This window comes from Budorcas taxicolor, chromosome 23 (genome assembly GCF_023091745.1).
Source record: "Budorcas taxicolor isolate Tak-1 chromosome 23, Takin1.1, whole genome shotgun sequence".
In the NCBI taxonomy this organism is placed as follows: Eukaryota; Metazoa; Chordata; class Mammalia; order Artiodactyla; family Bovidae; genus Budorcas; species Budorcas taxicolor.
Window position 1 is genome coordinate 11,084,119 of NC_068932.1, and position 13,917 is coordinate 11,098,035.

General features: G+C 42.5%; 1 protein-coding gene across 1 annotated transcript; it reads left to right on the plus strand.

Annotated features, from left to right (window-relative positions):
- The first annotated feature begins 5,788 nt into the window (after positions 1-5,788).
- IFIT2 (interferon induced protein with tetratricopeptide repeats 2) lies at positions 5,789-7,088 on the plus strand. The gene has a single exon (XM_052661119.1). It carries the CDS (start codon positions 5,804-5,806, stop codon positions 7,037-7,039), a length of 1,236 nt encoding a protein of 411 aa, XP_052517079.1. The 5' UTR covers positions 5,789-5,803; the 3' UTR covers positions 7,040-7,088.
- Positions 7,089-13,917: the final 6,829 nt, after the last annotated feature.

The following is a 13,917-nucleotide window of genomic DNA, read 5'->3' on the forward strand; positions in this document are numbered from 1 at the left end:
TTCCAATGCAGATAGACTGACATCAGAGCCCACAGTTCCAATCGCATATTTATTCATTCAGCAACTACTTTTTGAATGCCTGCCATGTGCCAGGCATGACTGCAGGAACCGGAGATTCAGTACTGAGTAAAACAGAAGAAACCCCCCTGCCCTCTGGAAGTTACATAACTGTTCATCACAGGGGGCAGCAGGACTTCCCAAGTGGCGCTAGTGGTAAAGAACCCTCCTGCCAGTGCAGGAGACATAAGAGACGTGGGTTTGGTCCCTGGGTCAGGAAGATCCCCTGGAGGAGGGCATGGCAACCCACTCCAGTATTCTTGCCTAAAGAATCCCCATAGACAGAGGAGCCTGGTGGGCTACAGTCCACGGGGCTGCAAAGAGTCGGCTGAAATGACCCAGCGCACACTCAGCATGCCCAGGGGCCAGCAGATCATCTTGCTGTCAATAGTGGACCGAGTGAAGACGGGTTAACATTCCAGTAATGAGGCAGAGCGCTTGGTAAACGTATCCTTCCCGGAGCTGGGCTCCGTTGATGGCAGCTGATGTTAAGACATCAAAACAATTCACAATGAGCTTCAGGCTAACTGTAGGGGGAGGGGGAGGAAGGCACCCTATCAGTTTGGCTCTCACTTAGCACCCGAGACTCATTTCCTCTTAAGAGTCCTGTCAATTTCAGTTTCCAGTTTCATTTTCTCTTTCCTAAAGTCTATTTAGGCAAAGGAATCTGGTGATGCATTCATATATAGGTCTCTTAACATTCCACTGAAGCAGAGAAGGAAGATTTCTGAAGAGCGCGGTAGCCGGAACCGCAGTCTTTCAGAACAGCCGAGAAGTGCGCGGCAATCATGAGGTAGGGGACTCTCTCTTCTCTGACTGTGCTGAAAATGCCTAATCCTTCTTATTGTGGAAACTGAATTGTCAATAGCCATGCTCGTAAAAGGCAAATTGCTAGGTTGTTTTGCTTTAGTATTTGATTATAGCCTCACGACTCATCTATCTTCTGTAGGTCTTTATTTCGGATATTGGCTTGTTTACTCCTAAGTTATTTCTGCCTCACCCTGTCAAGTTTCCTACAGGGACCTCTCACCGGGAAGCTGAGAATTGAGGCTGGAGAACAATGAGGCGGGAAGGGAGGGGCAGAAGGAAGAGATTAAAGCAGGCGGGTGCTTCACTTAAAGATGGATCTAGACAAATTGCTCCTGTAGACTGCCCTGTGTTTCTTATCCAAAGGAATAAGTGAGGGGCTTTTAATAAGATTGTTTTTTTTTTTATGATCTAAATATTTTTCATTTATTTTAAATGAAACTTTGTTTCATAAAAAATGAATATTTTTAATGACGAAAGGTACAATTCACAAAGAAGATAGATAATCATAAACCATTAGATACCTAACAACAAAGAAACAAAGATACATGAAGCAAAAATCAGAAGAAATATAAGGGAAAAGAAAACATATATATAACCACAGTGAGACATGTCCCTTTTTAGCAGATATTGTTAAAAATGTCTTCAGGGTAGCAACCTCACTTCATGCTAAGGTGGAACATTTTTAATGTGTTCATGTATCTCAGATTTGCATTCAGCCTGGCAAAATAACAAATATTTTCACCCCAAAATTCTACTGACTGGCTAGCATCCTCCTACCTGACATAAGAATAGAAGATGAACTGCTTGGAGAAAATAGTCCCCACCTGTAAAATCTCATATTTCAGAAACATCAGATTTCCCTAGGGAGAAAGAGTTCACACAGTAAGTAGGAAGAAAGCTTTCTATTCTATTTTCTCCAGTTTAAGGGTCAAGAAGTCAGACTGGATAGCTAAGCCTCGGTCCTAGGAGCTCCAGAATCTAGGGATACCAGCCCTGGTACTTACTTCCTAGAGGAAATATATTTTTTCTGCTAGTTTGCACCTCTGCCTGATAGGAAGAAAATAATAATTTGAGATACTTCCAGATGTCTGTTTCTATAGTAATTCAGAATCTTTAGAAACTTTCTTCCTGTTTCTTAGAATTTTAGTATGTCCTTCTCTTAGAATCTTTCCCATAATAATACTGACCCGTCAGTTCATCTTCTCATTTCCTTTGATTCTTTAGCTATAGAGATTGTCATTGGGCATTGCTCCTGTGGTCTAAGAGAATGGTCCTCAAACTTGAGCCTGTGTAAGAGTCACAGAAAGCTTGTTAAAGACTGATACTTTAGCTCAAATACTAACCTTCCCAAACCCCAAGACTCTGATTTGGTAGATCTGGCTTAGGATCCAAGCCTGTGCATTTCTAATAGGATCCCCCAACCCCAACCCCACCCTGGTGGTGCTGGTACTGCTCTAAGACAATGTGGGGGCATCATTGGCTCTGAGCCTGGCAGACAGTGGGACTGTGGCTCTCATCCAGACAAGAAGCAACGGGAGAAATTGTTTGCGGAGTAAATACTTGGAATTTCTAGGGGCATCAGGGGCACAAATCTCACAAGTCTGAGTTAGGATGCAAGGATCTGGGACCAGCTTCTGATTTACCAGTAGAAATAAAAACTCAAAACCACACAATAAAATTGGATGCCTTTTGAATGACTACTCAAAAGAATTTAATATACATACATATATTAAATGTATTTATCTTATAAATATAGAGTTGACTATATGTATTGTATGTGAGAGATAATCTCAACTGTATTCACTCTCCCCGCTCCGTGTACACAATGAGAAAGGAGCTAAAGAACACATGTGCTAAGTAAGAGAATCTTCCCATAACCTCACTAAGAAGGAAGAGAGACCAGATGGGACATAATTTCAAGGAGAGGCTGGTGTCATTACAAGATCAGATAGCAAGTGAGGCTTTCTCCTGGCTCACATTCCCTGTGTTACATCAAGAGCCTCAGACAACCTTGATCTTCACTAAGATCTTCCTGATCCCTGGTTCGAGAAGATCCCCTGGAGGAGGGCATGGCAACCTACTCCAGTATTCTTGCCTGGAGAATCTCATAGACAGAAGGCTTTGAAAAGACAAGAGTTTTTCCCTCAGCAGTAACTCCTACCCCCTTTCCCTCCTATTTTTTGTTTATTCTGCTTGGGCAATTATAGCTCCATTTGTTACAAGTAACAGAAATGAGCAGGAACTGATTTAAAGTTCCTAGAATGGCCCACAGAACCCATGCGCAGGAAGGTAATGACCCCAGGAGGGCTAGAATAGGACACTGGTGAGCTTGAGGGACCCAGTCACTGAGCCTTCTCCATGTGTATCTGGGTCATTGTCTCTGCAGCAGGTTGTACAGAACATGTCCACCATCGAACCCCAGCGTGCACAGCGCTCTTAACATACGAAGACTCGTGAAGACTCACTGACTCCCTCTCAGCTCCATTTCCAGCTTCCACTTGAATCTGGGTACCCGGCCCTGGTCTAATCAAATTGAGGGGAGGTATAAAAAGTGAAAGATACAGAGTAGGCAAAAATGAAGGAATATAATCTTCCATTTAGACGATTATTTCAAAAATGATCCTTGCCACATAACAAGCCTTCCCAGATTTCTATTGGTTGTCTATGTCAGAATCCATAATATATAGAATATCAGTTTCTGATAAGAGAACTGATTAATGTATATCATGGAAAAAAATTTTAAGTGAGAATAAACAACATTTCAGGGACCCTAATACATAGACAACATTGAAAACAATTTTAGGTAATGAATGATTTTTAACCTACTCTTTTCCAAATTTATTCAAGATAGGGGTTTTATTTGATTGCTGTTTCTGTTGGTTGGTTTTTGCTTATTTATTTACTTGTTTGTTTATTTAGTGGACTAACACAAAGGAATTAAAAAAAAAATCTTTCCGGAAGAGCTGCAAAGGCGCCCTCAAGGAGAAAGAGCATTTCCCATAGCGAAAGATGCTGCCGTGCCACTCCTGTAGCCCGTGCTTGCTCTCTTGTACGAAAGTGTGTGTCCACGCACAGCTGCTTCAGTAGTGCGTCTCTTTGCGACCCTGTGGACTGTAACCCACCAGGCTCCTCTGTCCGTGATGGGATTCTCCAAGCAAGAATACCGGAGTGGGTTGCCATGCTCTCATTCAGGGGATCTTCCTGACCCAGAATCGAACCTGTGTCTCACAGGTCTCCTGCACTGAATCTACTGGGTCTTGATTGCTTTCCACTCAAAACAGTCCACTTGCCAAGATGGCACATTTGGGGAAGACTTGTTCTAAACTCCTTCAAAAGCAAACAATAGGAGGGTCAAAGTTAAATTGCAAAGGAAAATTAAAACAAGTACAAAATTATTAACAGATCAAATCAGTGAAACATTTAAAGAAGAGGAATTGCCAAAGAAGTAACACATTGAATGGCTCTTTGTTTCTGTATTTCCTTCTTACCTAGCATTTACTTTTGTATTTTGAAATTTCAACTGTATAATTTTATACTTTTTTATTGTTTTGATAAGGACATCCTTATCACGCTTCTGAACTTCAACTCTCTTCAATTTTCTCTTTGATGTTTTAAATTCTTGAGTTCTCCCTACTTTGTCTTTTTTTATTTTTATTACTTTATGTTTCCTGTCTAATTACGTGAGTTTGTCGTAAATCCTTAACTAATTTTCTTTGTCTAGCCAAATTTTTGGAGCGTTTGTCAAATTGGTTTTGTTTGGTTCTTTTATTATTTTGACAGTCCATATTCTCTTCTTTTCTGAAGTTTTCTATTCTGATTATGACTTCTTTAAAGCTACATAAAAGCAAACCTGAAATCAGTTACCAAGGATTTGGCTGCTCCTGTAGAGACCCTCGGGCTTCCCAGATGTCACTAGTGGTAAAGAACCTGCCTGCCAATGCAAGAGATGAAAGAGACGCAGGTTCAGTCCCTGGGTCGGGAAGATCCCCTGGAGGAGGGCATGGCAACCGACTCCAGTTTCTTGCCTGGAGAATCCATGGACAGAGAAGTCTGGTGAGCTACCATCCATAGGGTCACAAAGAGTCAAAATGACTTAGCATGCACACATGCACGTAGAGACCCTCGCAGAAAGCCAAGAGCCAGCATTCCTAACAAAAATTCCCTTATTCAGGAAAGACTAGCCTCAGGCTCAGATTCCTGCCCACTGCCCTCTCCCTAATCCTTTTTTTTTTAAATATTTATTTATTTTACTGTTGACTGTGTTGGGAGGGCTCTTCATGCAGCATTCAGGCTTCTCTCTAATTGTGACCTGAGGGCTCTGTGTTGCCCCAGGGCACATGGGATCTTAGTTCCCTGACCAGGGATCAAACCTGTGTCCCCTGCATTGGAAGGCAGATTCTTAACCACTGGACCATCGGGGAAGTCCCTTCCTAATTTTTATGCTGCCCGTGATCACCCCATTTCTGCTTCCCTGTATATTTCACACATATACCAAGACTGGGGAAAAATAAAAAGGAAAGGATATTCTTTTTTTTTTTTGGCTGCGCTACACACAACATGGGATTAGTTCCCTGACCAGGGATCAAGCTGCAGATGCCCCCTGCAGGAGAAGTGTGGAGGCTTACCACTGGACCACCAGTGAAGTCCCAGGAAAGGATACTCTTCTTTTTCTATTGGAGTTAACACTGTTAAGGAGAAGGAGAATCCTACTTGTCATGCTCCCCTTTTCTCGTGGGTGAATCTGTGCTATGTCTTAGAATGTTCATTTCTGTTTTTCCTTCACAGTGAGACCACAAAGAACTCCTTGGAGCATAGTCTACAGCAGCTCAAGAGCCATTTCACCTGGAACTTGGTAGAGGGAGAACATTCTTTGGATGATTTTGAAGACAGAGTGTGTAACGAGACTGAGTTTCAGAACAGCGAATTCAAAGCCACGATGTGCAACATACAGGCCTACATAAAGCACCGCAGAGGCCAGCATGACGCAGCCCTCGGATGCTTACGGCAAGCCGAAGAGTTCATCCAGCGAGAGCACGCTGACCAGGCAGAGGTCAGAAGCCTGGTCACCTGGGGAAACTACGCCTGGGTCTACTATCACCTGGGAAGATTCGCAGAAGCTCAGCTTTATGTAGACAAAGTAAAACAAGTCTGCCAGAAGTTTTCCAGCCCCTACAGAATTGAGAGTCCTGAGCTGGACTGTGAGGAAGGGTGGACACGGTTAAAGTGTGGAGGAAACCAAAACGAAAGGGCCAAGGTGTGTTTTGAGAAGGCTCTGCAGAAGAACCCCAAGAACCCAGAGTTCGCCTCTGGACTGGCCATCGCGAGCTACCGGCTGGATAACAAGCCACCATCTCAGGATCCCGTTAACCCTTTGAGGCAAGCCATTCGGCTGAATCCTGACAACCAGTATGTCAAAGTCCTCCTGGCCCTGAAACTTCAAAAGATGAATAAAAAAGATGAAGGAGAGAGATTAGTTGAAGAAGCTTTGGAAAAAGCCCCATTGGCCACGGATGTGATTCGAGGGGCAGCAAAGCTATATCGAAGAACAGGTGACTTGGACCAAGCTATAGAACTCCTGAGAAAGGCTCTACAATGCATGCCCAACAACATCTACCTGCATTGCCATATTGGGTGCTGCTATAGGGCCAAAGTCCTGGAGGTGGAGAAAATGGGCGGGGAGAGGGAGGAATTACAGAGACTAATAAGACACGCTATAGATCATTTAAAGAGAGCTGATGAGAGTAATGGAAATTTCTTCCGTATCAGCTCCTATCTCGCCTGCCTCTATGCACAAGTCGGCCAGTATGAAGAAGCAGAGTATTACTTTCAAAAAGAATTCAGCAAAGAGCTTTCTCCTGTAGCCAAACAAGTGCTCCACCTGCGATATGGCAACTTTCAGCTGTTCCAGAGGAAGTGTGAAGACAAGGCCATCCACCATTTCATAGAGGGTGTGAAAATAAACCAGGGATCAAAGGAGGGAGAAAAAATGAGAAACAAACTGCAAAGATTTGCCAATATCAAGCTCTCGAAAAACAGAGCGGATCCTAAGGCTTTGCATCTCTTGGCGTTCCTTCAGGAACTGAATGAAGACATGCAGCCAGCAGAGGAATACTCTGAGAGGTGTTTGGATTCTGGAAACCACATCCCTTCAGCATCTTTAGCTGAGGAATGAGGAACTGGAATGTGGAACCCACAGGGCTACTGCTAGAAGGGAGCTGAAACCCCTCCACCAAAATATTTAAAAATTGGCACAGGCATGGACTTAGACCCTGGCCACACAGTACTTGATCAAGGTTAGGGAGGAACTTTGCTGGGCCAGTGTTAACATCTGAATTGAGTTCTGGAAGGGGGACTGGACTGGGGGCAGGTCCGGGGGCTCAGTAAAGGGGCTATTTCCCAACTGACCTCTTGGGAACAGTTGGCATTCCCTCTGTGGGGTGATGTCACAGCTATATTTCTATAAAGTACTCAGATGTCTCATACCTGTAACTCTGTGGTCCCTTTCAGCAATGTTTTTCCGTCTTTGGAGTCATTTTAGATCCTCTACAGGTTAGTCCTGTGATACAGTCCAGGGCAGGCTTCCCTCGAAGATGCCAAAATGGAATATTGATTATTTTGGAATGGAATATTGATTATTTTGAAGTTACTACTTGAGAAAACAGCCAGTGCAAGGAGGATGCTCTGACCCTCCTCTCAGAGCAGGAAATAAATCGCCCATGAGAAAGGTACCTTCACTATGCCAGGAGGCAGAGAGGCATCCTTGTCACTGGCGGTAGGGAACTGAGGGCTGGGGAGGCTACATAAACCAGCTCTGCTTAGACTCTCCACTGATTAGTACCCAAGCCCAAGTTTCTTTGCCATGCCAGTTTCTCATGAATTTATTACTTTGTCAAAAAGGTATAAGAGCTGCCAGCTTTGGTCACTTCTTAGGCTGTAGAGTAGGAGACCTCCATATGTATGAAATTAACTTAGATTTTCTCCTGTTAATTTGTCTTGCATCGATTTAATTATTAGATCAGCCAGAAGAACCCTGAAGGGTAAGCAGAAATTTCCCCTTCCCAAAACCCTGCACAGACACTAATGTGCTGTGTCCATCCAAAGGCTGGGGGATCGAAGCCTAGGGAGGCCTGGGGGGTCCTCTCTCCCTTCCTTCTGCCTCGCCTCCCCAGACAAGTCTTAATCTAGGACTGTTTATACAAACTCTATACAACATGAGTTCAAGCATCCCTTTAACTGAAGGGAGGAAAGAGGTTTTTAAAAAAAAAAAAAAAAGAGAGAGAACAGGTCAAATCTGCAAGGAATATAGCTAGAAGAAGTGGGGTCAAGTGACCACAGTACAAGTGTTTCAGGAAGCAGGCAGGGAGGTTTTGCCTCTTCTCTGTCCTCCCTGTAACCACAACACAGCAAGTGAGGGTAAAAAGGTAGATTCTGTACAATACGCTAAAAACCAACATAATGCTTTTCTTTACAATATCTTGAATTGGTTTATAGTGCTCTTCAGGTCTCCTATATGCTTCTACTTCTCTGTATATTCATTCTTTTTAACTTTTGAGAATTTGATATTGACATTCCAACTCAAAAATCTTAATTTACCTGCTTGAAAAATAATTGTAATATATAGTGGAACTATATGTAATCTTGTTCTGTATTTTCCAAGTCTCCTATAGATGTGTTATAATCTTTCATAATTAAAAAAATAAAAACAAGAAAAAATTCTGACTCTTCAATTTGCCCATGGAGGTTTGAATAAAAAGAAAGGGGAAAAAAATGTGTATGGAAAGATGTCTTACCAATCGGGAGAGGGAAAGAGTAGGCAAAAGGGAAGGAGAGAAGAATGCTGCTTTGTCATTGTAGATTATAATCATACGGAGAAAATTTCTTTGCAACACAAAGACTTGCTTTGATGAACTCAGTTGCTTTGATGAGCCCAGATTCAAAATGATAGGAAAGCAGCAGGACAGGGGAATTGTTTGGTGATTAAGGACCTAGTACACATTTCTAGGAAAAGTCATCAATAATGGAGGTTCCCCCCTTTAGAAATATTGTGTATTAGGTGATATAAAACTTCATTTAATCCTGAAAGTCTTCAGGGAAACCATGAAAGTCATGGTATGCCTGGGGCAGTTGGGATTTTCTGGGTAAATACTGAATGACTAGGGACAGACATCAAGGTTGGTGTGAACCAAAACAGTCAGGTGACCCAGCAAGGGACCATCAATCACCCTCTGGGTTGCAAAACGATTGCCTGTTAGAATTAAATTTAGATGGTAGTTATCAGGGGCTGGGAGGTGGGGGAATAGGAGAGATGTAATTTAAAGGTATAAACTTACAACAAGTAGATAAATAAGTCTTGGAGATTTTATGCACAGTATAGTGAATATCTTTTGTATTAAAAATAGTGTAGTGTCCCCTGAGATCATCAGTATACATAGTGTGGATGCCTGAAAAATCACTAATTAATAAATAACTTAGATGTGATCAAACATAAAGGTGTGTTCTGGTTTTTCTGAAATTTTGCTGTACCTTAAATCTTCCAGGCTCAGCTACTGAAAAATGCAATGTTACACTGGGCATGCACTGGTGCCAACTAACACAGACTGGTCTAACATTGGGAGCATAACAGGCAGGAAGGACGGAGGTCCCCAAGTGGTACGAGGAAACAAACTGCAAGCTGCAGACGGTTTTTTCCTTCTACACACACACACACACACACACACACACACGGCCTCTTTTAATTCTGTGTTGACAACCCTTGGTTCTGCCTTGAGCTAACCAATGCATTTTTCTTCTGGAAAGGTTTTTCTTAAACTATGTTAATGAAACCATGTATTTGTTTTGGAATTTGCCTTTCTGCAAAATGGTTCCACCTAAGACTAACTTTTTTTCTCCTCTCACACCTTGGGCTGATAATAGCTTAACAAACCAGTATTCCTGTCAATTTTTTTATGGCCAGGGGATACACACCTTGTGCCATCCTATCTCAAAATGCATATTGTGGGAGGGGGGCCTGGTGAACCTCCCTCAGCCTTGAGGTGTCTCTCTTATCTGATTAATAGTTTTCTAACAGACATAAAACACCGTGCTAAAAACTAGCAAAGGGGCACTCTTTTTTTCCCCTTCTGATGTCTATGTCAGAAGCTTTCCCTATCTCTATTATATTTTAAGAAAACTTTGCTACACAAAAAGCTCCAAGTAGTCAAGCCTCATCTCTGACCCCAGATGGAAATCCTCTGGAGATCACGAATCCCAGAGTAACACATAGCTCACAGCAGCAACCTTTCAACAACCTTTTCACTGAATAGAACAGTTTTTTCTACAGCTTTGAGAGTCCAGGGCTTTATCTTACATTCTGACACCACCATCAGGTACCTTTGTGTACAGAAACACCCTACCCCTGCCCTCCACAGAAGCAGATCTTGTAACATCTTGTGCTTCCATCCATGTTCTCTCTCCCTTTCTGATGTCCATTAGGAGAAATGAGGAAGTATCTCCAGTTCTGTTTTAGGCCCCATCCTGGAGGCAATCTAAACACATGTGGGAGAATTTTTTCTTTTTTTTTTTGAGAATTTTCCCTGTTAAGTAAAGAATAGAAAGAAACATGAAGTCTTTGTTTGTCAAGAGGCTTCTGATGGAAAATACAATTCACATCAGCTGCAAAGGTAAACTCATTCCATTGGACTGACTGGACAAATAACCATTTCAAAAGGTTTTAGCTTACTTGGCCTGAGTAACTTATTATCAGATATGGTGCCTGGGGAGAAAAACTGGGAGTGTTCTTAGTGGAAGGTAAGACAGGCAGGCACACTGACCTTGAGAGAGGAACCCTGGCACCTGTATAGTGCTAAAGAAGGCACCCCAGGTATCTGTAACCTCGTCTTTGCAAGTCATGCCACCAAAACCTTTGCTAGAACAGAAGCCCAAAAGAAAAAAGGAAGAAAGGGTGGAGAAGAGACATATGTCACGGTACACTTAATATTTATTTGAGGACTTAAAGCTGACAGAAACGATCGGAAAACAATCAAGAAAATTACGTGTATAATTCATGTTTCTTGAAATCTCACTATCCAGGAATAACAAACAGAAACACGTTAATTGGAATTACTTTAATTCCCTGGCTCTTGACCACAGCTCTCAGTGCATCTCCCTCACCTCCAGCACCAAGGACTGGGGAGAATGTCTCTTATCCTGGTTGGGGTTCTTAGCCATGCCAACTACCTCTCAGCAAAAGACTTACTGGCCTCTGTCCCCAGCCGCCTTCTTCACAGAACTTTCCTCTTTCTTTCCCCATCACGTCCACGGACCTGCACAATTGTGCACAACGTGTGTCCAGTGCAACTGGAAGCGTGGAAGTGTGAGAATCCTGAAGATAAACAGGACCGTATCAGGATCCCTACTATATGCACAGTCAACCTGGGATCCCAACCTGAAAAATGTGGGTTCCAGCCAGAGACCCAATGCTCCTGTCTTCTCCCTTCCTCCACCACTTCTCCCATCATCTCTTTGGGGAAAGGAGGTAACCTGATTTGTCTAATTGCAAATTTTCCTTATGACTTACAGCACAGCTGCCTCATTGCTGGTAGTCTACACCTTCTTAGGAGGCAACAAAGAGAGAGTCTGACTAAAACCTTTACTGTAAAAATGGTGCAGTGCCTTTGGAAATACAGTTTAGTAGTCCATCAGTTGGTTAAACACAGAGTTAGCACATGACCTAGCCATTTTATTCCTAGGCATATAAAGAGAAATGAAAACATACATTCATACATAAACCTGAACGTGAATGTTTATATCAGTGTTATTCACCACAGCCAAAAGGTGGATCCATCAACAGATGAACTGATGTATCATTTAAAGTATATCTTTACAGTGAAATATTATTCATCAATAAAAAATAAAGTACTAAAAAATAAATAAATAAAGTACTGCACATGCTACGACATAGATGAAATTTGAAAATGAAAGAAGCCATTCACAAAAGGTCACATATTGTATGATTCTGTTTATATGAAATGTCCAGTGTCGGCAAATTTATCAGGGAGAGAAAGTAGATTAGTGAAGAGATAGAAGCAGATTGTCTAGGGCTAGGAGGACCGGTTGCTGCGCTCTGTCACTCAGTCATGGCTGACTCTTTGTGCCAGTCTCCTCTGTCCATGGAAATTCTCCAGGCAAGAAAACAAGAATGCCCTCCTCCGGTGGGTCTTCCCAACCCAGGGATTGAACCCAGGTCTCCCGCATTGCAGGTGGAGTCTTTACCATCTGAGCTATCAGGGAAACCCAGGAAGACTGGAGGTGATAGCAAGGAAGTGTAGGTCTCCTTTCTGGGGTAATGAGAATGCTCTAAAATTGACTATGGTGATGGTTGTACAGCTCTGTGATACTGAATTGTATAGTTCCAGTTCAGTCTCTCAGTCGTGTCCGTCTTTGCAACCCCATCGTTGCAGCACACCAGGCCTCCCTGTCCATCGCCAACTCCCGGAGTCTACTCAAACTCATGTCCATTGAGTCGGTGATGCTATCAAGCCATCTTATCCTCTGTCGTCCCCTTCTCCTCCTGCCTTTGGTCTTTCCCAGCATGAGGGTCTTTTCCAATGAGTCAGTTCTTCGCATCAGGTGGCCAAAGTATTGGAGTTTCAGCTTCAGCATCAGTCCTTGCAATGAATTTTCAGGACTGATTTGTTTTAGGATGGACTGGTTGGATCTCCTTGCAGTTCAAGGCACTGTTAAGAGTCTTCTCCAAAATGGGTGAATTGTATGGTATGTGAATTATATTTCAACATGACTGTTTAAAAAAAGAATGAGTATCCTTGTTGTTAGTTAGTGTTAGTCGCTCAGCCATGCCCAATTCTTTTCTGACCCCATGGACTGCAGCCCGCCAGGTTCCTCTGTCCATGGGATTCTCCAGGCAAGAATACTAGAGTAGGTAACCATTCCCTTCTCCAGGGGATTTTCCCAAACCAAGGACTGAACTCAAGTCTCCTGCACTGCAGGGAGATCCTTTTACCATCTGAGCCACTAGGGAAGCCATCCTTGTTATAAACGTACATAAAGAAGGCAAGCTTTTCTTTCAACATCTTTTATTTTTAACCTCTAAATTTGTTGGCACTGTGTCGTGCCCTTCTTATTATTCAAATTTTAACTACCATCATTACTTTTGCACTCAAGAGACATGTTGGAGAAATTCTATATTCTATTTTCTAGATAGGGTGTGGGTATGAAAATCTGGTCCCACTTGATTTTATTTTTAAACATCCATTCTCAGGAACCATTCATCAGCAAGTTGGCACCAAGGAAGAGTTTAAAAGCAGAAGAAAATCTGACTCAATGTCTAAGTCTAAATCTACAGGTGTACAAGTCTAAGTACACTATGAATTTCTTAACAGGCATAATATTATTTAACTACCATATGCAGCTGTTGCAAATACCATGCTTATCCATGAGCACTTCATAAGCCAGAGATAAGAACAAGAAGAGAAACAAGAAATGGGCAGCTGGTACAACTACTCTGGAAAATAACTTCATACTGTAAGATTGCAGTTGGGATGAGAGGAAGCCTTTGGCCAGTTCAATAAATCTGCCTCTTCTCTGATCTAACCACTCTGATCACTTTTACCTTTCAAAATAGTGTCTATCCCTAAAATCAGCACCCTCACAACACAGAAACCTTCACGACACAACTTCCTTTCTCTCTGAGCAAAGAAGGCAAAAGATAGAGACACATTTTCCCTGGGCTGGATGTTTAGGGTTTCATGTCTGGCTATGCCAGGATTAAGCACCAGGTTCTCAGTAACAGAGACACCATGAGTTATTTTTGAAATGTACATTTTGTTGGGAATTCCCTGGCGGTCCAGTTGTGTGGTGCAGTCAAAAAAGCAAATAGATAAAAATTTACATTTTATGTGTCTGTGGTGTGTGGGGCCCTCTAAAGCACGGGGCCAAATGCCTTTTACCTGGGTGACACTGTAAAAGATAGAAAGGTATGTTACTTTATCACTACCAGCGTAACATATTGTTAAGTAAGACAACCAACAAAATCACATACTTTCCCAGGTGCAG

Excerpts from the sequence above, each read along its gene's own strand:
- IFIT2 (XM_052661119.1), top strand. The coding sequence starts at position 5,804 with ATGTGCAACATACAGGCCTACATAAAGCACCGCAGAGGCCAGCATGAC.